This window comes from Myotis myotis, unplaced genomic scaffold (assembly GCF_014108235.1).
Source record: "Myotis myotis isolate mMyoMyo1 unplaced genomic scaffold, mMyoMyo1.p scaffold_m19_p_24, whole genome shotgun sequence".
Lineage (NCBI taxonomy): Eukaryota > Metazoa > Chordata > Mammalia > Chiroptera > Vespertilionidae > Myotis > Myotis myotis.
Genome location: NW_023416329.1, coordinates 5927227 through 5953734, shown reverse-complemented (window position 1 = coordinate 5953734; position 26508 = coordinate 5927227). Strand labels below are relative to the sequence as shown.

The following is a 26508-nucleotide window of genomic DNA, read 5'->3' as shown; positions in this document are numbered from 1 at the left end:
CAAAACCATGTCCTTAAAGCTGTTCCAGGGTTTCAGATAAATAAATAAATAAATAAATAAATAAATAAATAAATAAATAGTAGGCTCTGCACCTTCAGCAGGGCTGTTCCAACAGGGATTAATCTGGAACTGAATGTCACCTGTAACCCTGCCAAGCCATGCAGGACCCGGGCAGGAAATGGTCTGCATTCCATCAAAAAAAGCAGCTTTGGGGGCTGAGGGACTAGAAGTCCTAGTGAGGCCCCACCTGGGTGGCTGGACAGCAGTGTCCTCTGGGTGGCCTCAGGGAGCACAGGTGAGATGGGGTCACCCAGTCTGAGTCCCAAAGGCAGCTCCGCCCCTCCCCACGCTCTCAGCCCACCCTCATTATCCCTTAGTGCGTGTTCCTGCTGGAAACACCGCCAGCTTGTGCAGCAAAACAAAACTCCATTTATTCCCTGTGAGCTGCGCTTCCCGCTGTCCCACCCAAAGGCTCGGTCCCTGCTTCCTGACGGCTACTGGGCACAGTCTTCCCCATGGAGCCAGAAGGCCTGGGTTTCGGACCAAGCCCTTTGAGGGCTCTGTGACTGGCCAAGTCAGATCGCCCCTCTGAACCTTCGTTTCCTCCTCAGTAAATGAGGCTGAAATTCCTGTTCCTATATATCCCGCCGGTGGGGGAGGGGGAACCTTTTGGGGTGGTTATGAAGGGGCAACTCCCACGCTGTGCAATACGACAGGACGTGCAGTCCTAAGAAAGCTTCAGGTCCAACTTGAATGGTTTCCTAGCGTACATCACAAAGATAAAAATAGGGCATACACTACTCATAACCTGCCCCTGCTCACCTAGGAAGTGCGAGGGGAAGCAGGCTCCTGAGTGGCCTGTGCTGTACAGCCAGGGGCCACGGGCAGCTCCGAGGGGCAGGGAGTGGTCCTGAAAGGGGCCAGCGGCGCTTTGGGGGAAAGACCAGAAGAGGGACTGCGGCCTGTGGGAGGGGTGAGGAGAAGGCCACGGAGGCCGAAGGCAGTGAAGCAATCCTGTGGGGCCTCCGCTGTGCGTTGTGTTCCCCGCATGCTGGCCCCCCAAGACCTAAAGTCGGTGCTAATCAGAAACGCTTCTGGAGTTGGAACTGCGTTTCTATTGATTCATCACAGCCCTGAGACTTGACCTTAACCAAGCAGCCCAGGCAACACCTGATGATCAGTGCGCTTTAGGGTAAAAGCGAGGGCTCCTATGTGCATACATGTAGGCACAGTAATAGCAAACAGTCCGTGGCATTTCTATGCACTGTGTCATCTCCAACATGGTCACCTAGTCAGTAAGCACAGTGGAGACCGTGTCCCTCTCAGAGTTCAATGCTGAACAGAGAGGCCACTTCCTACGCAGAGTAACTCTAAGGATCCCGTGTCCAGTGAGAGCAGATGCAGGCAGCTGGGGGGCGTTTCACTGACGGGAAAGCACGGGGTCACCTGCCTAAGGGAGACGAGGATGACACGGACACCCAAGCCTGCACTGCAGTCACCTCTGTGGGCGACAGGGCCCCACACAGACATAAGCGCACGTTAATCTTACACACAGGTGAATACACACCCGTACATTGCCGCTAACTGGACCAGCCCTGCCTTGCTGGAGTGGCTCTGTCTCAGGAACCCTGCTCTCGAGCATCCAGGGTGACCATACCTGCTGATTAATGAAGAGACTGGCACTGAGGAGACGGTGGGCTTCCCCTGTGCTCTGGACTGTTGCATGCAAACAAAGCCATCCTGTTCATAGCGGCATGTTCACAGCGAGATGGTGGGCTGGGGGCGGGGGGACCAGCACTGTAGAATAACACACTTTGGTTCCTCCATGTGCCTGGAGAGAGCACAGCCCCAGAGGCCAGTGTTTGCAAAGGCAATTCGGTTGCAGGAAGGGGAGAGGGGGGAGATCTGGGGTGTGAAAGGGGGTGGAAACCAGGAGCTCTAGCCGTGGGCTGCGGGCCCTTAGAATGTGGAGGACCAAACATCGAGGTCCCTGCCGAGGGACCAGAAGGGGAGATGACATCAGTGGGTGCTGGGCCAGAGCCCTGGCCTGGAAATGAAACCGAAGACCGCACCTCTGTGAAAGGTGGCCTCTCCTCCCCGTCAGGGTGGCGCCTGACAAACTCCCAGGATTCATCACCAGTTCTTGTCACTCCCTTCAAGTACGGGATTGTGAAACGAGAGCGAGAGAATGCGCTGGGCAGGACTACACCGCACACTGGGTGGGCCCAGGTAAATGTGGAGGAGCATGAAACACCAACAACTCCTGCATCTGTGGAGACGCTGTCACAGTTTGGGCCAGTGGAGCAAACAGCCCTCCTGGATCAGGGGTCGGCCCTCAGCCCCCCACCTGCTGAGGGTGCTGTGTCCTTTTGCTCCCCGAAATTCCCCCACCCCGCCAGCGTGACACAGGGTCAGAAAGCTGGGTCACAGCTCTGCCCACCACAGCTCACAGTATCTCCCAAGTGGGAAGGCCTCTGCTCCAGGCTGCCCTCCCCTCCCCCAGCGAGTGAGCAGGAGGCTCACTGCTCTCATGCTGGTCCTCAGAGCTACTGCGCTCCCGCACGGAGCAGAGACCACGGGGAAGTTCCTTCACTGCCGCAGGAGTGACAATGCCCTGGGCCTCCAGGTCCAGTGTCATGTCCATATCCAAGGGCACGTGGGAAGCTGGCATTTCCCACACTCCTTCCAACAGGAAGAAGCCAGCGGTCCTCTCAGTAATCAGAGCAACAGGCAAATCAGAGCATTCAGCAACCCACAGCGAAGGCGGAACGGTCACCCGTGAGAGGCTGGAACTCGATCTGACCCCAGCAAATGAAGTAGCTGCATCATTTTCAAATGTTCATTTTCAGGGCTGGGCCAAGATCTAGGAAATATATTGATGAAAACAGACCCACCTGAACGTGGCATTTTCAGTTGACCTAATGGCTCATTTGTATTCAATACACTCATTAGGAGACTGCAAAGAATTCCAAGCCATAGAACCCTTTGTCTTTCAGAATGGTTACAGGATCGCCAGGTGGTATATTGAAAGGTATGACAAATGGGGGCAAATTAAATTTGGGGGTAAATTAAATCAAACAAGGGTGTTTGAAGGCCAAAATCCGATGCTGCGTGGCAAGGTTTGGGTTGATAGCAGTGATGGAAAACAAAACAAAACAAAACAGCCCCTTGTGACCAGGTTGAGAAAACAGCCAGGTCACAGGACCTATTCCCAGGGCCCTGGAGCAGTCAGCAGGGAGTGTGCTGGCAGCCTGGGAGGGAGCGCGGTGACATTGAAAGGCCAGTGTGGGGTGGGGAAGGGCCCTGTGCTCTCCACCCAGCTGAGTGATGAGCTGTCCTAGGCGGGGTCCGGGTGCACCTGGCACAGGTGGAAAAGTTTCCTTGAGGCAGCAACACCTCTGCCCACCACAAAGGCCTCCTTACCCAAGAAGCTCCAAGCCCTCAGCCCCTCCCCAGCCCCCCAGAGCCTCAAATCTGGAACCCATATTCAGAGTCCACATATGTAGTATGGACAAAACACATGTGCTTTGTTTTTATTTGGTTTGGTTTTTTAAATTTTTTATTGAGTATTAGAAAGAGAGGAAAAGAGAAGGAGAGAGAGAAACATCAATGTGAGAGCCGAACATCCATCTGCTGCCTCCTGCGCTCCCCCTACTGGGGATCGAACTCACCATCTGGGCATGTACGTACCTTGATCAGGAATTGAAACATCAACCTTTCAGGGCACAAGATGATGCCCAACCACCGAGCCACCGGCCGGGGCAAAACACAGGTGCTTTGGAAGCAGACAGACCTGTGTTCAGACCCCAGAGCTGCCTGTTTCCATCTGGGTCACTTTCTAGCTGTGATATTGATAAAGCCTCTCAATTTCTTTGAGTCTGAATGTCCCCATCAGGAGGGGGCACTGTGACATCCACCTTGCAGGGGACCTGGAACAACCTGGCACCCACTAGCCTTAGCTGTTTGCATCCCCTCCCATTCCTGGTTGTCTCCAATTTCCTAGCCTGTCTCAGGCCCCTGCCACTTACAGACACTGAGGACAGGCCTGTGGCTCATTGCTCTCCTGATGCTCAGAGCACCTCTGGGGTGTGTTCGTAGAGAATCACTCTCTGCTCACACTGGCCACAAAGCTTTCACCCAAAGCTCTGGAGGCCACTAGCACAGCTCAAGAATTTCCCCAGGAGCCACCTCCCACCCTCTGCTCCAGACCTTCTGGCTAACTCCTGTCTGGACTTCCTAGATTCTAGCCACTGCCACTACCTCAGATCTCACATCTCCTCCTTCTCCCTCCTTCCTTCTTTCCTTCTTTCTGCATTTATTCTCCTCTCTTCTATTTTGCCTCTTCTCTCCCTTTCTCCTTTCCTCTCTCTCCTTGCCTTATTTCTTCCTTTGATGACTGTTTGCATGGCCTTCCAAACTTTGATTTCATCTTACTCCCAGACACTACCCATCACCTAATTCCCTCACTCCCAAATTCTTCCCCTCAACCAGACCCTGCTCCCTTGCAGCTAGACACTATCACACATCTGGCAACTGCAATGAACATTTGGTTTACAAAAAAGTAGTAGAGGTGAGTTTGTTCTCTTATTGAGACAGACCCTAGACATCTGCCTACTCTGGTCCTTGTTCTTCAGCCCCCCCATCAATCCCATGGGCCAATTCACATCCCTCCAATGCATCCTCTCCTGTTTATGTTACCAGATTAGGCCCCTGTTGCTTTCAACCAAAGAACTTCATGAACTAAAGAGGACAAGGCACCAAGGTAAACAGAGAGAGGAGACGCTGGCCACAGGGGAACCCTGTCTGAGACTATCCCAGTTGTCACAGTGAGAAATGACTAGTTCCTAAGCCAAGGCAGGAGCAGTGAGTGTGTAGAGAAGGGGATGGATTAGTGAGCTAATGAGAAAGCAAAGACACTAGGGTCAAATGTGGCAGATGAGCCCACCACAGGCCTCTGGGGGGTGCTGGACAGAAGATGGGGCCCTCGCCAAAGGGGCAGGTGTGGGAGAGTGAGATGACGTGACCGGTCATGGGCACCGAAGGACTGATATGCCTGTGGAACACCCAGGGGAGGTCATCCAGGAGGCAGCGGCTTCTGGAAATCACCCCAAAAATAGATTATTCCCCAAGGATGGTAAGGAGATGCTCCTGCCTGGTCTTCTGGAGAGCAAGTCCCCAGTGGGGAACTTCAGGGCAGAGGCAGAAACCCTCGTGGGGAAGTCTGAAGGCCTGGCCTCAGTCAGGCTCCCCACCATCCTGTGTCCTCAAAGGCAAGCCACTCACTATTTCTAAGCGTCAGTGTGCCCATCCGCAGAATGGGGAGGGAACGGCTTCCGCATTCCTGCATCAGGGGGAATCAAGAGTGTGAGAGGGCTTATTGCTGCTCATGGGCAAACAGGTTGATACTTCAGGCAAGGCAGGCCGTGGGTGAGGTGGGGCCACTTTAGATCAGGATCCAGGCTGCAGAGGTGAAGAGGAGGAAGGCAAGGGCCCTGACACAGGTGCATTTTATTGGGTGTGGCCTACTTTGACCCACCTACAAAGACTACTTCATCCTCTTAACCAAATGCGAAAGCCTCGCCAAATATTTGCTCTTGCTCCCAAGCCCCTGTGGGTCCAATATTTTGCTCTCCAGATTTTCAGATTTAAATCCAAGCTGTTAAAGGCAGGTTTGTGCTGGTCCCTGGATGGAGCTGTGAACAGAAAGGTTCAGGACAGCCACAAGGGTTCATAGAGGCCGGGAATGTTCTTCTGAGACTCGAAGACTTCCCAGGCCCATGAATGGCAAGGAGGCTCTGTGGAAGTCACAGAGCAAGCAGCAGAACAGATGACACCTCTCCCTTCAGCCGCTGGGAAACAGAATCATGGACTAGACCAAGGTAAAGCTGCAGGCACTCGCAGTGAATAAAAGGCATGATTGAATGTTGTCACCCCGAGAACTGTAGTGTTCTGTTATGGTGTCTCATTTTCAGAACCATAGGGGAACCCGAGAAAATGGACGAATGTAATTCAGGACCCAGCCTGAGTGTCCTCCACAAGGACAATGGGGACGTGGTCCTGGGGTGAGCAGGGACCAGCCTCAGGAGCATTAACAGCCTAGAGTTCCCAATGGGTTCTGAGATACTGAGGTTGGGAAGACCCAAATCAAGGCATCCTCAGGACAACCAGGAAAGTGAGACTCTGTCAGAGGGCGGTGTTCACTACATGGGGCCGCTGTACCGTCCGCCCCGTCCACATGGCCAAAGCCCACGTGCGAGACCTTGGAATTGACGTGCCTTTCCCAGGCTCAGTGTCATTTTGTCCTTAGGGCTGGGATGCACATAAAACATTGAGAAAGCACTGACATGTGGTAGATGCCCAATAAATTGTAGCTTTTATTTCCCTAAGGCCCCACAACCTGCGTCCCGCACAGCAGCGAAAGCCCAAATAGATGGAGTTCTCCTCCCGCTGCTCTCAGCCCCCAGCAGGACTTACACATGCACTTTCCCAACCCAGGGCTCAACGTCTCATCTGCCAACAAGTGGTGAAAACAGATGAGGTGGAAAGCCGCTTCTTGCAAAGTCTATGCAACTGGAAGTACATGATTCTCAGTCGATGCTCATGTACCTGTGCAGTTCAGTGCAGCTGCTTTTGTGGGCAGATCATGGGAAGGGTCACCTCAGCCGTTTGGGTCATTGCCCAGATGCTCCCACAATAGAGTCGGCTTCACAATCGAAACTGCCATGGACTCCAGGCTCAGTCCGAGAGAGGAAGCTCTGGACACTCTGGGAAAACAGCAGTTCCAAAAGTATTAATGAATATTTTATTATGTGTAAATAATAATGAAGAGAAATGTATAAATGTCCCTCCTCCCTGTTGTTAGTACTTTAAGATGCATAAAATAGGAAAAAAAAAACTCATAAAACATTCCGACATTTTCACTTCAGGGCCATTTAGTTTTGCTCATCGGTAGCATTCCCATCTACCTTGAGGTCTTCTTGCAAGACTTCTCCGTGTCCTCGCCCTCGGCTCACAGGGACAGTTTGGTTGTCTGCTTCCCCCCTTGCTTTGTGCCACATTCTAGAATCCAGTCTTGATAAGAGTCTGTCTCGAGAAGTTTGATAAATAGTGTCTGGCAAATCCCTGGAGATGGACACTCACGTCATGAGACTGGTGGGGTGGGGAGTCTTTTGTTTTCCTGTTTTTCAAATGTATTTTTCAATTACAGTTGACATACAATATTATATCAGTTTCAGATGTACAACATATCATGATTAGACATTTATACAACTTATGAAGTGATTGCCCCAATAAGTCTAGTACCCGCCAGACATCACACAGAGTTATTGCAATATTACTGACTATATGCCCCATGCTGTACTGTATGTCCCTGTGATTATTTTTATAACTGTCAATTTGTACTTCTTACTCCCTGAATCTTTTTCATCATGTCCACACTATCCAAAACAATCTACAGATTTAATGTAATCCCTATTAAAATACCAATGGAATTTTTCACAGAACTAGAACAAATAATCCTAAAATCTATATGGAACCACAAAAGACTCCAAATAGCCACAGCAATCTTAAGAAAAACACAGTTTGAAGTATCATATTACTAATGTCAAACTATACTACAAGGCTGTAGTAATCAACTAATGGTTACTAGCATAAATGCAGACACATAGATCAATGTAATAGAGAGCGCAGAAATAAAGCAATGCTTATCTGTTCAATTAATCTATGACAAAGAAGGCAAGAATATACAAGGGGTAAAAACAGTTTCTTCAACAAATGGTATTGGGTAAACTAGACAGATACATGCAAAAAAATAAAACTAGACCCACTTTCTTGCACCATATACAAAAAATAAACTCAAAATGGATCTAAGATTTAAATGTAAGACCTGATGCCATAAAACTAGAAGAAAACACAGGCAGGAAACTCTTTGACATCACTCTTAGCAATATTTTTTATATGTCTCCTAAGGCAAGGGAAACAAACAAATTAGCCTGCCATTTTAAGACAGGCATCAGCACATTTCCCACGGCTCAGAGGAAGGCTTTTTGGTCATTCTTCAGTCCTAACACTGGCAGGTCCTGCCACTTAAAGGACAAGTGAGAATTATGTGCCCTCAGAAAACAGAGGGGAAGTGGGAGAGGGTAGCTAAGAACCAGCATCTGTAATTTTTACTGGCGTCACATACCTAGTTCCATTTCAAGTTTTTTAATTCTTCAACACCAACTAGGGGTCCAACAGCACAATTCACTTCTGATATAACTACCTGGAGCTAAAGCAGACCCAAGAGGTTGAGGGCTCTGTCCCAATTCAGATATCTGCTGCAAATAGAGCCCCCAAACAACTTCCACTGCTGTCCATCTGACCAAAAATTTAGGGAACCCATAATTTCCCTCAGGTTTGATAATGTGCTAAGGAGATTCATAGAACTCTGGAAAGCAGCTCTACTAAGAAGTATGGTTTTAGTATTAAGACTACAAATGAATAGCCAGATGGAAGAAGAGCATAAGGCAAGGGATAGGGTGGGATGTGCAGAGCTCCCACGCCCTCTTCCGGCGCCACCTTCCTGCACCTGGCCATGTTCACCAACCGCAAGTTCTGATAGCCTTGTTGTTTCAGAGTGTTTACACAAGTTGTTGTTGTTTTTAAGATAGACATGACATTAAATCCTGGTCATTGGTGATTGAAGTCAATCTCAAGTTCAGGAGGTCAAAGGGGCGTGGCTGAAAGTCCTAATCTTCTAATCCTGTGGTTGGTTCCTCCAGCAACCAGCTCTCCATCCTGAAGCTATCTAGGGACCTACTAAGAACTACCCCAGGTATGGTCTCAATCAGGGGTGGAGAACCTTTTTTCTGCCAAGGGCTTTTTGGATATTTATAACATCATTCACAGGCCATACAAAATTACCAACTTAAAAATATAGGTCAAACATTTAATTAACTCACCTCTAAAGCCTTGGCAGAGCCAAACCAAATGATTTCTCAGGCCTTTGGCCGGACATTCCCCATCCCTGGTAAAGGGACTCCTTATGAGTAATAAAAGGCACTCCCATCACTCAGGAAATTCCACGGGTTTTAGGAACACTCTGCCAGTAACCAGGGACAAAGACCAAGTATCTATTTCTTATTATACCACAGCCAGAGCCAGGCTGAAATGCTGGCACCGCCATACATCACGTGACTGGCTGAGTGAGGCACTCACGCTCCTTGAGCATTGGGTTCCTGGTCCATAAACATCCCAAGACCTCCCCCACCTACCTAGCAGGTAGGCTGCGCGCATCCAGGAGAGTGTGAAAGTGGCAAACAAGTGTGAGTTCAAAACTTTCCACATGCATTAGATTCTATTTCCTACCCACTAGTGTTGCTAAAAATCAGAACCAGTCAGAGCTCTCGCTCACAGCTGATGGGAGTGTTGATTGGCAAGCACACTAAAAAGAATTGTTTGTTAGTTTCTATGAATTAAACACTCAACTAACCTATGACCCAGCAATTCCACTCCTAGGTATTTACCACAAGAAATAAAAACCTATGTCTACAAAAGAGAATTGTACCTGAGTGTTCAGAGCAGCTTTTTCTCCAAAAAAAGACCTGGAAACAGCAATTGAATAGGTAAAGAAATTGTGATGGAATAAAAAGGAATGAACTACTGTGGTCCCTGAGAAACAAGATACTGACTTAGAAGGGCTCCTGGGGCAAATGGGGACATCTGTAATACTGTCCACAATTTAAAAAATAAAATAAGCATATCCTCAGTGAGGATTTTAAATACATACATACATACATGCATACATACATATTTTTTAAAAAGCAGAGCCTAGCAGCTGTTTCTACACTGGGGGCTCTCATGCAAACAGCACTTCACAGAGACGCCTACACTGCTCCTGCCATCTGAGCCAGCCCTTATAAGGCAGTTCCTGGAATCCTGTCTCAAAAATAGGACTGAGCTTTTCCTCACTCAGTCAGAGCTGCGCAGCTATGTTACTGGTGAGATGACAAGACCTTGGTTCTCGTCTTCTTGAAGGAAAGAGTTCAGTTAAGAGACAAAGGGCAGCAAAGAAAGCAAGAATTTATTGGCCGCAGCAAATGCACAGTCAGGGCAGTGAAACAAGGAAGGGCATAGAAGCAACAGGAGAGCCTAGGCTGGGCTGCTGTGGCTCACTGGGAAATCCGAGGAAAGAGAGCCTTGGAGGCTCAGGGGGTTAGCCTGGGACAAGCTGCTGCTGCCCAGTGCTCCCCTGGTTGCAAATCTCTGGGGTCCCTTAGAGTTTAGGAGATGCATGCCTGTGGGGGAAGGGAAAAGCAAGGCTGTGCTCCCCAGAAAGAGAGCTCACACTGGGTCCTTTGCTTTGATGGTGTTTATCTCTCGCAGGTTGGGAATCTTAGGAGAACTCTCAGAGGAGGATCTCAAAAGAATATTCATCAGCTTTTCAGGTGTGTCCTTCCAGGGTCGTGGTCTCCACTGATTGGTCTGCACAGGGCAGGGGGTCTTAGTCAATGGAACTGATCATGAGGCAGCCACTGCATCACTTGTCTCATTGTGCAGCTTTTCTGGGCCTGGAGCTGAAATACAACTGAGGCCTCCATATTATCTTTAGGGAGGAAAAGGTCAGGGGGTCTAAACTGCCTGAGCATCAATATGGGGTCCAAACCACATGACCAGCGACATGCTAGGGGAGGAGAGGTTACCCTGGGGTGAGGCCCTTATTTCCCCAGTTTTGCCCCTTGGTAGGCACCCAGGGCTTTCTGCCCTGGTGACCTTCTGTACCTGGCCCATCATCCTTGCTCTGCTCCTCTCTCTCTAACTGCCTGTTACAGCTGCATCCCCTCAACTTCTTCACCAACCAATCAGAGCAGCTTCATTGTGACCAATCAGTACAGTACCTTTTGGACCAATCAAACTGCAAGGATTTGGAATCCTCATTTACAAGAGAATAAACCAATCAGAGACAAGGGGTGAAGAACTCTGTCTATAAGTCAGTTCCCCTCTGACTCAGGGGCGTACACTTTCCTTTCCACTGAAGACAGCAGATTGTGTTTCCCTGGCTGGAGGGCTGGAGCTGAAACACTAAAGATATCTCCCTGGAGCAGAGCAGGCCAGACCAGAGCACAGCAGACCAGTGCAGGGCGGAGCAGACAGGCCCAGACCACCAAAGAGCAGAGCAGGGCTGTCTAGCTGGACAGGGACCTGGCCCCAGGGCCTCCTAACAGCCATGCTGTATCACAGTTGAGCTGTTTGCACTGAATAAAGTTTGCTTCTTCACCGCACCCCATATTGGGGATTCCTGTTGGTGTCCAATTGACACCAATTACCATCAGTTGACATACTGATGTAAAAATCCACAGGGATAAATCTTAAAATGTTAAGAAGCTAGACACAAAAGGATACATACTTTGTCGTTTTATTTATATTAAATCTAGAATAAACTAATCTAAAGAGACAAAAGTAAGAACATGGTTGTTAGGTGAATGATTGGAGAGGGGCATGAGGAACTTCTCTCAGAGACTGAAAATGATCTATATTTTGTTTCCAGTGGAGGTTACACAGCATATATAATTATCAAAATTCTCCAAACTGAAAGCTTCAAATCTTTCCTGTTACTGTATATTGGTTGTACCTCAATTTAAACCATTTTTTAAAGCCCTCTTAGGAAGGACCATGGGCCTAGGAACTGCACGGAGGTCTCTGGTTAGGAAAAGGGGCCCCTGAGCTGAAAGCACAAATCCCATCTCATCCTACAGGCCAACCCTGAATTGCTGAGTTGAATTAGTTCCTGGGGACTTGCTAAGGATGAGTTTTGATGTCTATGTGAACACAGGTTTAAACTTAGCTCTCCCTAAATCCTGCCGAGGATTCTATAAAGTGAATTTCCTGAGTCACAGTCTTTGCCTGCCTCCCCCAGTTCTGAGGTTCCAACCCAGAAACTCCCAAGACACAGCAAGGTGTCATTCATCTCTGATCCTCCATGCCTAGCAGGGCGAGAAGACCAGAGGTGCTCTATAAATTCTAAAGTGTACTAAGTTGATAAATACCAAGGTTGGCTATAGACAACTCAGAAAACCCAACCATGGATGCCACAGTGCCCAGTTAGTCAACATGCATTGACTGTATTAACCATATAATTATGGAGTTTCTACAACCCAACAGTGGTAGGGGTGGGATAGCATTCTCATCATGTCACATACCAAAGAGACAGCAAATGCAGGCCACTTGCTTAGTAACTGTGTTCTAGGGGGAGCAGAGAACTGGGGTAATATCTCTCTCTCTCTCTCTCTCTCTCTCTCTCTCTCTCTCTCTCTCTCCCTCTCTCTCTCTCTCCATGTTGATGGGAATAATCACATGTGTGTTTTGTGAAAAGATCTATATGGGGAGAAGAGCCACATGAGTTCCTTCACTTCATCCACCTCATCCATTCCTGCTTTCTCAACTTTCTTCTGCATTGAAGCACAGGGAGGAGATGGAAGGGGTTGGCGGACACAACTCCTGCTTGAGATCCAAGATAGACTCCCGGACACATCCCTGAGTTAGGTCAGATTGAATTACCTGCACCTGGCCCAGCATCACTGTGGAAACCAATCCACCTCCAGGAAATAATGAAAACTGCTAGTGTAGAGTGAACTAGATTTTTTTTTAAAGACAGTTACTTGGGGCTTAAAAAGGAGTGATCAAGGGTTGATTCTAGTTAAGAAGTAAGAGGTCATACCACCCACCAAGGTTATGAGGATGCACAGAAGCAACTGCTTATAAATCTGGTGTTGAAGTTGGAGCTCTGCACTTTGAGCCTATTAAGGACACTCCGTGACATTCACTTACATGGTGCAAACATTGCCTTCTGATTGTCCAGGTTTAGCCCCTCCGCCACATGAGGGAGACCCAGAGAGGGGCCGCGCTTCACGGCAGCAGGAACATCATCAGCGTGACTGCGCTGCCAAGAAATAGCTCCTGGTTCCAGCCACAGAGTCCTCCCATCTCAGCCCCAGTGGGGAGAGAAGAGAAGTTGAGCTGAGCTTGTGTCCTGCAAATGAAGTACATTCATTCATTACAGGAACTTGGACCTTGAGAAGAGAGAAGGACCTTCTTGCAAAAGGCAGATGACAAAACCATTTCATTAAGTAGAAATGACTGATTTTTAAAGGACTTGGTTACAAATTCATCTTACAATTTCTTTTAACAAAGATGTATAGGATGCCCGCTATAACTCCAGCATTGTGTTAGCCACTAGACCAAGGGGGCTAAGGCATATTAAACATGAAGCTCAGAGAACAAGGGTAGAAGACAGAGACACATAAATAACTCAAACTGTTCAGCCCCATGCCTAGCCCCTTGTAAGTATTCAGAAACAGTAGTAGCTATGATGATGATGATGGTAGCAGAGAGGTAAGGGCAACCTTAGAGGTACAAATGAGGTTTTCTGGCAGCATAGAAAATGAGTGATTACCCTAGCCAGCGTGGCTCAGTAGTTGGAGTGCTGGCCTGCATCCTGGGTTTGATTCAAGGGTGCATACCTGGATTGCAGGTTTGATCCCCATCCCCACTTGGGGTATGTGTGGGAGGCAACCAGTGGATGTGTCTCTCTGACATCAATGTTTCTCTCTCTTTCTCTCCCTCTTCTCCCTCCCTTCCACTCTCTGGAAAAAAAATATATATATCCTCACTCCTTGAGGGAGGATTTTATTTTATTTTATTTTTTAATATATTTTATTGATTTTCCACAGAGAGGAAGGGAGAGAGATAGAGAGTTAGAAACATCGATGAGAGAGAAACATCAACCAGCTGCCTCCTGCACATCCCCTACTGGGGATGTGCCCGCAACCCAGGCACATGCCCTCGACCGGAATCGAACCTGGGACCCTTCAGTCCGCAGGCCGACGCTCTAGCCACTGAGCCAAGCCGGTTTCGGCAAGGGAGGATTTTAAAAAATCAATTAATGTTATCCATTACATCAACAGCATAAAAACAAAAAATCACATGGTCAGATCAATGGATGTAGAAAAAGCATTTGACAAAATCCAAGACCCATTCATGATTTAAAAAGAAAAAAAAAGAAAGAAAATGAGTGACGAGCTTGTCCAAGTTGTCAGGGAAGGGCCCGTAGAATGAAGGTTGCTCAAGCTTGGAGGCAGAGAAAGAGACAAGATGCAGAGGGCCAGGAGAAGGTCTGGGCAGGCGGCAAAGGGCTCCTGAGGATGCCTGGGCATTCAGGGAGTCTTTGGGGGTTTGCGGGGATGGGCTGAGGGCCCAGAATCTTGGCCCAAGGGCCAGGCAGTTCACATTGGAGCTTGCACCAGTGTTACTGCTGTGAGCGGACTTGAAGAAAGGCTTCGTTGTTTGTTTGGTTTTCTCCCTCCCAGGAAGGGGCTCCTTCCCCTTTCAACTCCGCATATTTGAAATGAGTATCAGAGAAAAGGACAACTGATTACAAAGAAAAATTCTTCCGCAGCCATCTGTACCATGCCAGCCATAAATCCTACCAGCCCTTGGACTTCTCGTAATGGAAAACCACAGAATGGTTTCAAATGGCATTTCATTGGATCCCAGGGGCTTTCCAGAACTAGCTGTGCTTTGTTTCCCCTAAATGGAAAGGATGGGGGTTAAAGATTGGATATTGAGTGTGTGCTGCTTCGTATTCCCATTCCATGGGTAGCTTTTTCCTTCCTGGGGTTCCGGGGTGGACCCTCCCTCAGGTTCTCAGACTCTGGAATATGCCTGTAACACTTCCTTCCATCTGGATCTAAACCAGAGAGCAGCTTTCCCACGTGCACATGCTCCTTCTTGTGAGATAAGGAAGTGGTTTCTATTTTTAGGATCAACTCCACCCAGCTCCTTAGGTGGCCTGGAGGTCTCTGGGGCCTATTTTGATGCTGTGAGCAGCACAGCCATCCTCCTGGAAACTGCTTTATAAGAGGATGGGCGGGAGGAGGGGCGGGAGGAAGGGCAGACCTCCCCCTCTCCCCTCTCCTTCTGCTCCGTAAGCTCCCTGCCTCTTCCACTTCCTACACTCGCAAAACACATGCAGCCTGGTGTGCACTCACCCTGAGAAGCAGTCAAGTGACGTCAGATGATGTATACGCTGTGCAGCTAGAGGGCTGTCAGGCAGAGCAGGCCACGGGCCGTCCAGCCACTCCAGCACGCAGACCCAGAGCACGGTGCCTGCCTTGTGCTCTGTAAGGAGGGTGCGGAGGGCGCTGGTGGCCAGGCAACTCTGAACGCACAGAGAGAGCTCCCTGGACTGCGAGCCCGCAAGGGCCACAGCAGGCTTGCCCTGGCTGCTGCTCATCCATCACGCCACGACGGGGAGGGGTTATTGGAGTGGGAAAGAGCTAGACAACTGCAAGGCAGGACCACTGTGGGGAGACCGAGGTTCTCAGCAGGAACCCACAGTAGGAGACCTACTAGGCAGAACCTGCTCGTCAGAACCCAGGGAGAAGCCCTGTGCACACTGGCGAGGTCCTTTGTCACAACCTCAGTCAACACGGAGACCACCGGGGTGACGGGCAGTTTGGTGCGGGGTCCACTCATGTTGTCCAGTAAGAGCTGATTGCTAAACTTCAGGTATTTTAAGAGCCGGTTGTTAGGCAAAGCCATCATTAAAAATTAAATTATACCCAAGTAAATAAATTACATAATAGCCGAAACCGGTTTGGCTCAGTGGATAGAGCGTCCACCTGCAGACTGAAGGGTCCCAGGTTCGATTCCGGTCAAGGGCATGTACCTGGGTTGTGGGCACATCCCCAGTAGGAGATGTGCAGGAGGCAGCTGATTGATGTTTCTAACTCTCTATCTCTCTCCCTTCCTCTCTGTAAAAAATCAATAAAATATATTTTAAAAAATAATAATAATAATTAATAAATTGCATAGTAAAGTCCAATATTCAAAACTCATCGTGCCGTAATGAATTTGTTACACTTCACTCTCACTCTGCTCTTGATGTCATTAGCACTCACTGGGTCTGCACAAGGGAAGCCCACGTCACGGTGTGCTCCTGCGTGCCTCCCCAGCTCTGCCCCCGGTGACATCATGGAAGCCCGAAATCAGCCACGGTGGGGTATTTACACCTCAAACATGGCCAAGGCTACAAGTAAGGGTGTTGTTCCTGCACAGCGATTGTTAACGGCTTGCCAGCCAGCACACTCCTGTCCGGGGCCTGGCAAGTGTTGTGTCTGTCCCCTGCAGGCACTGTTAACCTTGTGGGCAGTGCCATGGCTCATTCTGTGTCTCAACACCCCTCTGCTGTAGTGTGGCGTCTGGACTAGTCGGAGGGGGTGCAAAGGGCAAGGAAGTCAGCTAGCAGTCGATGGCACAAGTCAGAGCATACACAGGCAGGCCCTGGGGTGGCCACAGCCATGGGGATAGAAAGAAGGAAGCAGGTGAGGAGAGCAGGCCGGGGAGGTGGAAACAGTGGGGCTGAGGATGCCTGGGCAGAGTTGAGAGGAAACGAGGAGCAAGAGTTGGCTCTGAGATGTGAAGCCTGTGTGATTGGTAGATCCGGTGTCACCTGCCAAGTTAGAAGGCGCAGAAGGAGGCTTAACGGATGCCCAGGAGTGAGAAAGAGGAGTCCCTCTGAGCTGTTTCACAGCAGAAGGAGCTGGTGGGGCCCAGGCCCCTGGATCCAGTGTTTGGCTCAGTGGAGGTTAGAGGACAGAGGTTTGTGCCGTTAGCAAGCAGGCCTTCCCCCTGTTCAAGTTTCCCCTTGTTTCACCATCTCCGGTGTCAGAGCCGGGAGGGCTTGGAACCCCCAACCCCTCTCACCTCATTGTCCAGGTCACAGCCTGGGGGTTATGGGAGGCAGGCAGACTCCACACCTGTGCCTGTCGCTCCGGGCCCAACCCCGCAACCCCGATACCTAGTAAACGGGTGGAGACGGGGCTGTTAGGAGCAGCACGTGCCCCTCAGCAGGGGCACCTGATTTGCCTGACACTGACAGGGGAGTCTGCTGAAGACAGGTGAGGGTGCAGGTGGCCCCGGGAGCTCTGGGAGGGTGGGAGGGGAAGCACTAAGGGTGGACGCATCAGCTGCAAGGGCGGCTGCGGCTGACCCTGGAGTCAGCTTTCACCTCCTTCTCACAGGGGCCTCGGCCACCCTGAGAGGGGCCGCTCGACCTTCCCACTCTGGCCCAGGATAGAGAGGCAGAACAGCCTGGGTGCACCGGGGATGAGGAAGACAAGAGGGCACACCTGGCCAGGCACTGGGGTGTGCAGGGCAGGGTAAGCCTGGAGGCCAGAAAGAGTCCCCACCAAGAAAATCGTGACTTTCACGGGGAGGCCTCACAGCCATCAAAGGGGCTCCCATTGCCCAGAGCACAGCTGTTCTGAGGCTATTTTTCTGGTTTGAAGCATGAAGGTCACCTCTCGGCCACCTGGGCAGCCTGGGTGCTGGAGGACACAGGGAGCCTGAGCCTGGAGGAAAAGGCCCGTGTTCTGCGTCTGTGCAGGAAAGTGACCAAGGCAAGGCTACTGTAGGGGTGGCTACCACCACTCCTGCTGCGTGCAGCCACACAGGCTGAGCTGTGCATGTGGGAATGCCAGGAGGGCATCACCAGAACACCTGGAGGCTGCCAACCACAGAGCATCACTAGGGAAACAGCCAAGAAAGGGGCCTCAGGAAAGGGCACATAGAAGAGAGCACACGCCCTGATGCCTGCGGGCGATTAACAGAGGACAATGTCGCAGGGAGAGTTTCGGGAGGAAGGAGCAGTTAACAGTTTCAAGTGCTACGAAGCCCAAGAGATGGAGCGGAGTGACTGAGTGAGCGCAGAGGTTAGGCTGCTGGGTGTGGCACTCAGCTGCCAGGCCAGCATGATCACCTCGGCGTGGGCACAGGTGGAACCACATGTTAGTAAATAGACAAGTGCACAGAAAGTAAAGAAATAAAGGGAGGAGTGGACAACGAGACCGTTTTCAAAAGCCTGAGGTGGGAAGGGAGGAGAGACCACGTGTGGTTTGCAGGGGAAGCGGGGTCCTGCAGGGAGGGACTTCACCCGGGACTATGGTGAGCACAGGGGAGAGGTGCAGGGGACAGTCGGAAGACATCGGTCCCAGGTCCCAGGGGACAGGCAAGAAAGCCGCATGAGGACAACCCCGCTGCCCCCACCGGAAGGAAAGGACAGGCAAGGACCGGGTGCAGGTAAGAGGAGCACATGGGGTTTACATGGCACAGGTCTGAGGTCTCCGTTTTATTCCGCAGACACTGAGACGAGGGGTGAGGGGACGGGGACAGCTGAAGAGCTCAAAGTCTTAGAGCGGCTCCACGGATTGGTTTCCAGGGCCCAGTATTCGCTTTGAGTGATGCCCATGAGCTTCCTACTATTTTGTGCAAGTTTCCTGACTGCCAGCAGGTGAAGATTGGCACATACCCACACTTCCGCTTTCCCTGACTTCTCAAGCTCCAGAGCCATCCTGGCATCTGGAATCTGTGTGCTACGACCAATGGTGCACCATGTGTGGCCAGGCCCGTGGCAGCAAGTATTGGTGAAGCACCCATTCACAGCTTCACACCAACACTCCAGGCCAGGCCAGGGGAGAGAGGCAGCCGGAACCGGCCTGCACTCCATGGGCCACCACCCGGAGAAGACAGGGGAGTGCTCCCCCACATCACCACTGGCTCCTCCGATCCCAGAGCTGTGAGGAAAGCAACTCCCAGTTCTACCTAAAGTGCCCCCACCCCGCCCCCAAATGCTATGCGCCAGGGCCACAGGGGCGGTCTCCTGTCACTGGGCAGCTTTATGATGGACACACCTGAAAACTAGAGCGCGCGGCAGAGTGGCGGGGCTGAGGCTGCTGGACCCGACGTCCCCTCATTCCTGTTTTGTGTGAGTCTCCTCTAGTTGTTAGACTCTGCGCCCTCCTCTGTAAATGTGAACACTAGGAGGAACAGGGCGTAGATATCGCACTTGCACAGCACCTGCAATGCAGTCAATGTTGAGCAAACACTGGTTATTATGACTGTCACTGACATCATCACTAGTTCTCACAGCCCTGGAAACAGGGCATTTTATTACCAAGTGGCTTGGGTTCCTATAGGTTGACTGAGTGAACCTGCCTTCCTGTGGCTACAGCACTCAGACACTCTGGTTGGTGTACCGTGAAATGAAGCCGCACAGAAAAGAGCTCTGGGGGAGCCCTGTTCTCCATGAGGTCAGGCCCGGCTGTGCCCCAGTTCGTGTGCTGTTGGCTCGGTGAGTGGATCCTATGGCAACTAAAGCTACCTAGGTTGGCCACAGAGAAGTCGGTTTCCTTTGTTCACTTGTAACATCAGCTCCCATTTCCTGGCATCTGCCCTAGGCAGGCACCTTTGACGCAGGCACCTTTGACGCAGGACTTCGGACCCAGGAAGACACCCTGTACACCATTTTACAAGAGGAGACTAGGTTGGAGGGGGGATAAGGAATGTCTCAAGCCACACATGTTACCTGCAAAGTGAGCCTGCCCCTCCCTCATCTCCCCACAGCGCTTCTCTGCCCTGGCCCGGCACCTCGGGGACCATGGGCAGGGAACAGAAGAGGAGCCAGGCCAGGGAGGAAGCCCCGGCCCCAGCCTTCCTCTCCCAGGTGCTGTCCCTGGCCCTTCCCGGAGCACTTGCCTGGATTCTTTCAAGAATCACAGCCATCTGGAATCTAGAACCCAGGTCCGAGCCACCCGATCAGTGCTGGAGCCCTGCCCACAGTCCCCCACCCTCCATGTTCATAGGCCTCCCGGGAGTCATGGCCGCCCACAACAGCCCGTCCTACCAGTGGGGAACGGTTGTGAGGACACCTTCCCCTGCTTAGAGCTAAGTTTCCCCCATAACTTCTGCTCGCTCGTGCAAGTTTGGGCTCCTTAGGACACAATGGGACTTGAAATGCACTTGCTCCGTGTAGCACCCACATCGCCCACGTGCAGAGCTCCCCATGCTGCTGTGATCTTAGACTCCCTCTGGGCACTCGGAGTGTTTTCCACTCTGTGAAGGTTTCACACAGCCACCACAGCTCTCTCTCCTTCCCCCGTTCTACCCCTTTTCAGCCCCGCACCAGCTCCCTGTGCGTCCACGGGTTCCTCTAGGACCGTGGTCGGCAAACCGTGGCTCGTGAGCCACATGCGGCTCTTTGGCCCCTTGAGTGTGCCTCTTCCACAAAATACCACGTGCAGGCGCGCACGTAAAGTGCGATTGAAACTTCGTGGCCCATGTGCAGAAGTTGGTATTTTGTGGAAGAGCCAGTATTTTGTGGAGGAGCCACACTCAAGGGGCCAAAGAACCGCATGTGGCTCGGGAGCCGCGGTTTGCCGACCACTGTCTAGGAAATGCTAGAGAGGTTCTCTTCTTCCCCGGGCCCAGCAGCCGCCGCAGGTCAGACGTGGGTAGTGGGCGCGTCACCACCTCCTCCGTCAGCCTCCATTGCAGGGCGTCTGGCCCTTGGCTCCTGGCAACCTTCCCTCCGATTCTGAGGTCAAAGCAACTCGTCCGCCCAGCCAGGTGCCTCCTCTCCCCGCAGAGCTCACAGAAGGCTGACTGGGGGAGGAGGGGTCACGACCTCGGTCAGTCTGCAGTTTCTTCAAGATGGGCCCTCTCTGAGATTTTACTTTTGCAATACGCCCTCCTCTCCTTCCACCACCAGCCCCACACCCCCTCTTCCTTCCACTTAGGGGCAGCCCTTGTGAGGCAGGGGCACCCTCAGGCTGGAAGAGCACCCAAACCCCCAGCCTCTAGTCCTCCACCTGGGCCCAGCGCGCAGAAAAGAGCTTCACGAGGAAAGGGCTGTGGGGAGAACTCGGCTCAGGCACCACCCACTGTGTCAGGAGAGATGCTTCCCGCTGCGATGAAGCCTAAGGAAGGGCTCTTAACAACACAGAACGGGAAGTCCAGCTAAGTGTCTCTTGCCATCCACCAGGCAGGCTCCAGGCGTCGCTCAGGCCTTTGCCTCAGCCCCTGGCCTCCCATCACGAGCCAGCTCCCCTCCAGCACAGGTGGACCCAAAAGGAGGAACAAAGCCTGTCTTGGGCCTGATTAAAACTGAGTTTCACTTTCCCAGGAGCCAGCAGCACATGCTGCTCCCAGACTCTTTGGCAGAACTAGGTCATTGTCTCATTCCTAAACCAAAGCCACTGGGAAGGTGAGGCCAGACCCGCCTCCCAAAGCCTAGAGGGGCTCCCTGTCTCCGGGGCCAAAGGCGTCAGAAACAACAGCTTTGTTCCCGAGGATGAAGGAGGGATGCTGCAGGCAGCCAGCGAGAAAGGGCCTCCTGCCCTCTGTGCGGTGCAGGGCGTACCACAGGGACCCGGGTAGCAATGTTTGGGGGAGGGGGTTCAGGTGTCGAGATCTGTGTCTGCTGTTAAACACATTCAGCTAACCCAAGAAATAAATAGTTATGTCAAATCATACATTTTGAAACTTGGTCTTAAAGGTCACATGAGCCCTGGCCGGTTGGTTGGAGCATCATCCCATGTACCAAAGGGTGGTGGGTTTGATTCCCCGTCGGGGCATATACCTAGGTTATGGGTTCGATCCCCAGTTGGGGCGCTTGTGGGAGGCATCCGATCGATGTTTTGTTTTGGTTTTTTTTCCTCTCTCTCTCCTCCCTTCCTTTCTAAAACAATCAATATAAACTTTTTTTAAGGGGGTAAAGATTTCAGAAAAAGCCTGGGAGAAAAGCTAACACTTGGCATCATTCAATCTCTTACATAATTTAGTAAATTAAGAATTAGTGAAAGCCCACAATGGCCAAATTTTAGAAGCCAGGCTTCTTGGCGCAGCCCTCTGGGCATACTTTAAGAACCACCAATCCAGTCAAACACTCTCACTTATTTTCTGCAAGTTTCTGAGGCTCACAAATACCTTTGTGTTTCTCCAAGGTCACCAGTTAATTATTGTCATAGCAACTCCCCTCCCGAAGAATCATAGTGATTTCCCACATCACATGTCCAGAGCGCGTCGGGAATAAAGGAAGGTCCCATGTGACGTGGGTCTGAGCTTAGTGTTCCTGGCCAGAGTCCAAACCTGCCCCAGACTCGAAAGCTTTCTAATCCCCGCTATTCCAAAATGTGGGAGCTGAGAACTCCTCTCAGAGGGTGTTTCTGCTGTTGATTTAGAGACACATCTCTCTCTCACCTGCACACTGCCACCTCCAGACACCACTCCCCAGACCCCACGGCCTGAGGTCCAGGTGGGCCTGTCTCTGAGCTGCCCAGGACAGAAGAGGCCAGGCTGGCTCCTTAGCTGGCTCCCTCCTCCCAGCCAGAAGCAGCTGATTGCCAGCTCCAGGCTGCCTGCCTCCAGCCCAGCCCTAATCGGCCTGATCTCAGGCTGCCACTGGGGCCATGGCAGCTGCTGAAAGCAGTGGGGACATTTTTCCAAGGTAATGATTAAGCCGAGTGCCTGGCAAAGGCACAGGCAGCCGGCAGGAAGGTGAGTCCATTCACACCTCGACCGGGCTGCAGTGGCTGGGACTGGTTTGGGACAGCAGGGCCCCAGGGCACGAGGGCCCCAAGCTGGCAGCCACAGCCTCCCTGGACACGGGACGTCTGAGAGCATCTCGGGCCAGAGCCGCTGCTGCCCGCCCTGCTGGGCCGCTGCCCTTGCCCCGGCACCATGAAGCTGCAGGTGTTCTGGACGGGGCTGGAATACACCTGCCGGCTCCTGGGCATCACCACCGCTGCAGGTAGGACCCCACCTCCCTGCTGTAGTCCTCTGCGTGCTGGGCAGAGCAGATGGGCTGGCCCAACAGTGGAAGCCAGCTGGCTGGGGTTGGACAGACGCATCTGACCACACTTTCTTCCCCAAGACCCCCAGGAACAGTGCTCTGCGGGGCACAGCGGGTGTAGGGGGTCAGCTGGGGACTGGGAACCAAAGGGCCTTGGGAGCCCTCAGCCTCCTCATCTTGGAAATGAGTGGAGGGTCGGCCCCACCTCCCGTGGGGCTGCTGCGAGGGGGCGACGGCTGAAGGTGAAGGTATAAAAGTCTGATGCCTCGCTGTAGAGTTAGCAGAGCACATCTGGCTTTATTCACACCACAGGCCCCTGTCGTGGAGAGAGGATTCCCAGCTGAGCTGGAGGGCTGGTCACGGAGACCTCGGGCTTCCCTGATGCTCTGCAGGGCTGTGGGGACGTGGTTCCTGGGCTGGCTCCTCTCCCACACCCACCCAATCCTAAAGCTGCTCAACTTGCGTGAGGACAGACAGAGCAGGACCAGTGGGACCACGGCCCTGAGTGCTGCCTTCTCGCTTCCCTAGGGCAAACCCTGCCCTAGCCCAGGCCCCCCACAGGGCCAGGATCTGTGTCAGGGAAGTGAGCAGCAGTGTTCTGAGCTCTGAGCACTGGGCCTCACTGTCCCTGGGGACAAGGAGGAGACGCCCACAGCTCAGCGAGTCCTCCTCCATCACTGGACCAAATCCTGTGCATGGATCTCGGTGGATGGGAAATGTCCCCCAGCTCAGACTCAAACGGTGCTGCTTCCAGCCTCGGCCTGCCACCTGCCACCTGCCACCGGTGACCTGGGAGAGCCATCGGGGCCCTCTGGGACCGAGCTTTCTGGTCTGTGCAATGGAGGTAACCGGCCCTGCTGGCCAGGTTTTTGAAGGATCAACGATGCATGAACTGATCAGAGATAGCTGGACTGGGGATAAAGCCTCTTGGGAAAAGCCATGACACACTTCAGCGCTCAGGGGACCCAGGTCACTCCCAGGCGCCGGGCCACGCTCACTGGTGGTCTGGCCAGTGGGGTCTGCAGCATGGAGGCCCTGAGTTAGCATAGAACCCGCCATTTGAGATGACCTAACCCCACAACTCCTGACATAAGATGAGCTCAAATAGGGGCATGACCCTACCCAAGGTCACATTGCAGGTCAGAGGGACAGCCGGCCTGGAGCCCTGGTCCCTCGACTTTCAAAAAGGCTAGGACTCTGCCTTACAGGGTAGGAAGCCCACCCTGCAGACACCAGGAAGGTCTAGACCTGCTCTGCTGAGACCCAAGGAGATGAGCTGGCAGGGAACCAGCTCCAGACACTGTCAGGGCCACCTGTCCCCTGCACTCTGGGAATGACTGCCCAGACCCCCAACTGCCCACCCAGGGAGGGGCAGGGAACCCTACTTAGGTTCCCATGTCTGGGTTCAAGGTCTGTTCTACAGCTTGATCTGGACTCCGCCCTGCCTCCTCTAAGCCCCGGTTCCCTGAAGCGGAAGCACAGTCCTTCCCACTCGCAGATGTCTCAGGGACGGTCCCCGCCACACCTGCCCAGAGCCCGGCCCACCTCTTTCTAGAATCTGTTTTGACCTGTATCTACCCTAATGGATTAGCTAGAGACGTTTAAATCCACTTTATCTCCGCCAGAGGAAGGGTCTGCAGCCATCGCATCCACCACTGCTCCTCTGGCCACATCCCTTCCTCTGCACAGAGGGCGCTGCTAATGCTGAGGGCAGGCCTCCGCTTGGCTTTGAAAAGGATCCAGGCTGAAAGTAGGCCACAGATTGCCTTTTACTGGCCAGGCTTTTCGGTCGTTTTATTGGGGCTTTCTAAAGTGCAGGAGACGGGGAAGCTAGAGAGAGGACTTCGTGCTCTTGGGCGTACCTCCCGTTTCCTGGCAATATCAGGGAACTCCTGGCCTGTTTCCAGTGTATTAGGTTTGCACATTCTTTATTCCCTTCGGCCTCCTTTTTGGGGAAATTCCCGTTGAGAAGCCCAGGCCGCGTGTACAGGGGCATCGCTGCTGGAGAGGAAATAAGGCTTGAGAAAGAGGCGCTCAGTCTGCAGAAACTTCGGGAGACCCTGGCCCCACTGTGGGGAGGAGTGTGGTTCCCCAGAAGCTGGGAAAAGCATGTGACCCAAGGCCCCCCAATCAGTCACCTGCAGGGACCAGGCAGCACTACCAACTGGCCTGGCCCCTGGGCCTCCTTCCCTCTGCAGACAGGACCCGTGACTGTCAGAGGCTCCGAAGGCACAGGCCCCGAGATCTCCCCTGATGGCACGGCCCAGCAGCTTGGCCACCGCGTGCCTGCACAGCTGCCCAGGGGCTGGCCGAGCTCACCTCTCCCTCTCCACCCAGGCCCCTGTGGATGAAGCTTCGTTAGCACTCCCAGTGGTCCCCAGGCCACACTGCCCCACCCCATGGCCAGTCCCATAGCACCAAATAGGAGGAGACAGGCCGTGGGCAGACTGTGCCCAGCCAGACGTGTTTCGAAAACCAGAAAATTCTCTTCCTTTGAATCAATCATAAGGTTTCCAGGTCAGCAAAAACCCACGCCTCCCCACTAGTCTCACACTTAGCTGGCTGCACACATTTGCGTGACCTCCTTGGCAGGGAAGGCGGGGAGTGTGTCTGTGTGTGTTTGTGCGTGCGCGTCCGTGTGTGACCTCTCGGTGCCTGTTATGGAGATGTGGCCTCAGCAGCCACCAGAGAAGCACACCAATGGGACCTGCACACAGACTGGGAGCCCTCGCACTCCCTGCGCAGGTGCCCACATCTGCCTGCGGCCCCAGAGCTGCCCCGCTAGGTGTGCCTGGGAGAAGAGCTCCAGGGGCCTTACCTTGTGTAGTTCTCACTGCAGACCAACCGTCAGGAGGGGCCCGGGAGAGGGGTTGTAACTGAGGTGGGGGCACCGCAGCCCAGGGCGTTCCTCCCCCACAAAGTGGGCGTGGGCTAGGCCCCATTCCTGCTCTGGGGAGGAGGGATTGGTTTCCCTGTGAACCATGCAGTCCTTCTCCACCCTTCCCCGCCCCACCCCACCTCTGAGGGTGACTCCCATGAATTTCCTCACCGCTCCTGAGCCCTGCCCCAGCCCTGCCAGAAATGGGATGGGAAGAGTTCCCCGTGCCAGGTTGATGTTGCACCTTGAGGGTCCTAGACTTGAGTGGAGTATGGAGGAAAGAGGGGAGGCTAATTTCCCTAGGCCCTGACCACTGGGAAAGTCTCCCCAAAAGAGGAGCTGCCAAGAAAATGTGTTTGGTGAGGCCGCCTAACACTCCTCAGAGCAAAGGGCTTGAGCCTGAGGCTCCTCGCTGCCAAGACTCAAGGGCAGTTTTTCCTCTTCCAGCCTCGGCTCTGGGAGTCAGAGCTGGCAATGGACATTACTATGTGGGTATTCACTGTGAGCCGGACTCTGCTGCATGATTTAAACGTAATGTCTCGTTTTATCCTCATAATTACCCTTTGGAGGACCATGACGCTCATCCTCATCCTCATTCTGTGCAGGGGAAACTGAGGCCTAGTGCAAGAAAGCATTTGCTCTGGCCCTCACAACCAGAAAGCAGGGAGGCAAGATGTGAATGGGTGGTGGTCCACTCCGAGGCCCCACTCTTGATCAGCGTGCCCTCCACCTAAGTCAGTGGTTCTCCACCTTCCTAATGCTGTGACCCTTTAATACAGTTCCTCATGTTATGGTGACCCCTCCCCCAACCATAAAATTATTTTCGTTGCTACTTCATAACTGTAATTTTGCTACTGTAAACAATATGTAATTATATATGTGTTTTCCGATGGTCTTAGGCGACCCCTGTGAAATGGTCATTCGACCCCCAAAGGGGTCGCGACCCACAGGTTGAGAGCCGCTG

The 26508-nt window shown here is 52.4% G+C and overlaps 1 protein-coding gene and 1 long non-coding RNA gene across 4 annotated transcripts in view; one reads left to right on the top strand and one right to left on the bottom strand.

Annotated features, from left to right (window-relative positions):
- Positions 1–6350: 6350 nt before the first annotated feature.
- Positions 6351–26342, bottom strand: LOC118679361. Of its 2 annotated transcripts, none has more exons than XR_004975215.1 (4): positions 25485–26342; positions 12808–13009; positions 6966–7177; positions 6351–6764 (listed from the first exon to the last, which is right to left on the bottom strand). It is a non-coding gene; the product is annotated as an uncharacterized LOC118679361 (long non-coding RNA). The 2 variants fall into 2 exon arrangements; XR_004975216.1 differs by having other exon boundaries at positions 6966–7122.
- The window catches only part of TMEM72 (transmembrane protein 72), a 28300-nt gene continuing 23989 nt past the window's right edge, over positions 22198–26508 (top strand). Inside the window, exon 1 of one of the 2 annotated variants that reach the window (XM_036356007.1) lies at positions 22198–22624. In XM_036356007.1, coding sequence (XP_036211900.1) covers positions 22555–22624 — 70 coding nt within the window. In that variant the 5' untranslated portion in view covers positions 22198–22554. The remainder of the gene's footprint in view (positions 22625–26508) is intronic. The other variant, XM_036356008.1, reaches the window with a different exon arrangement.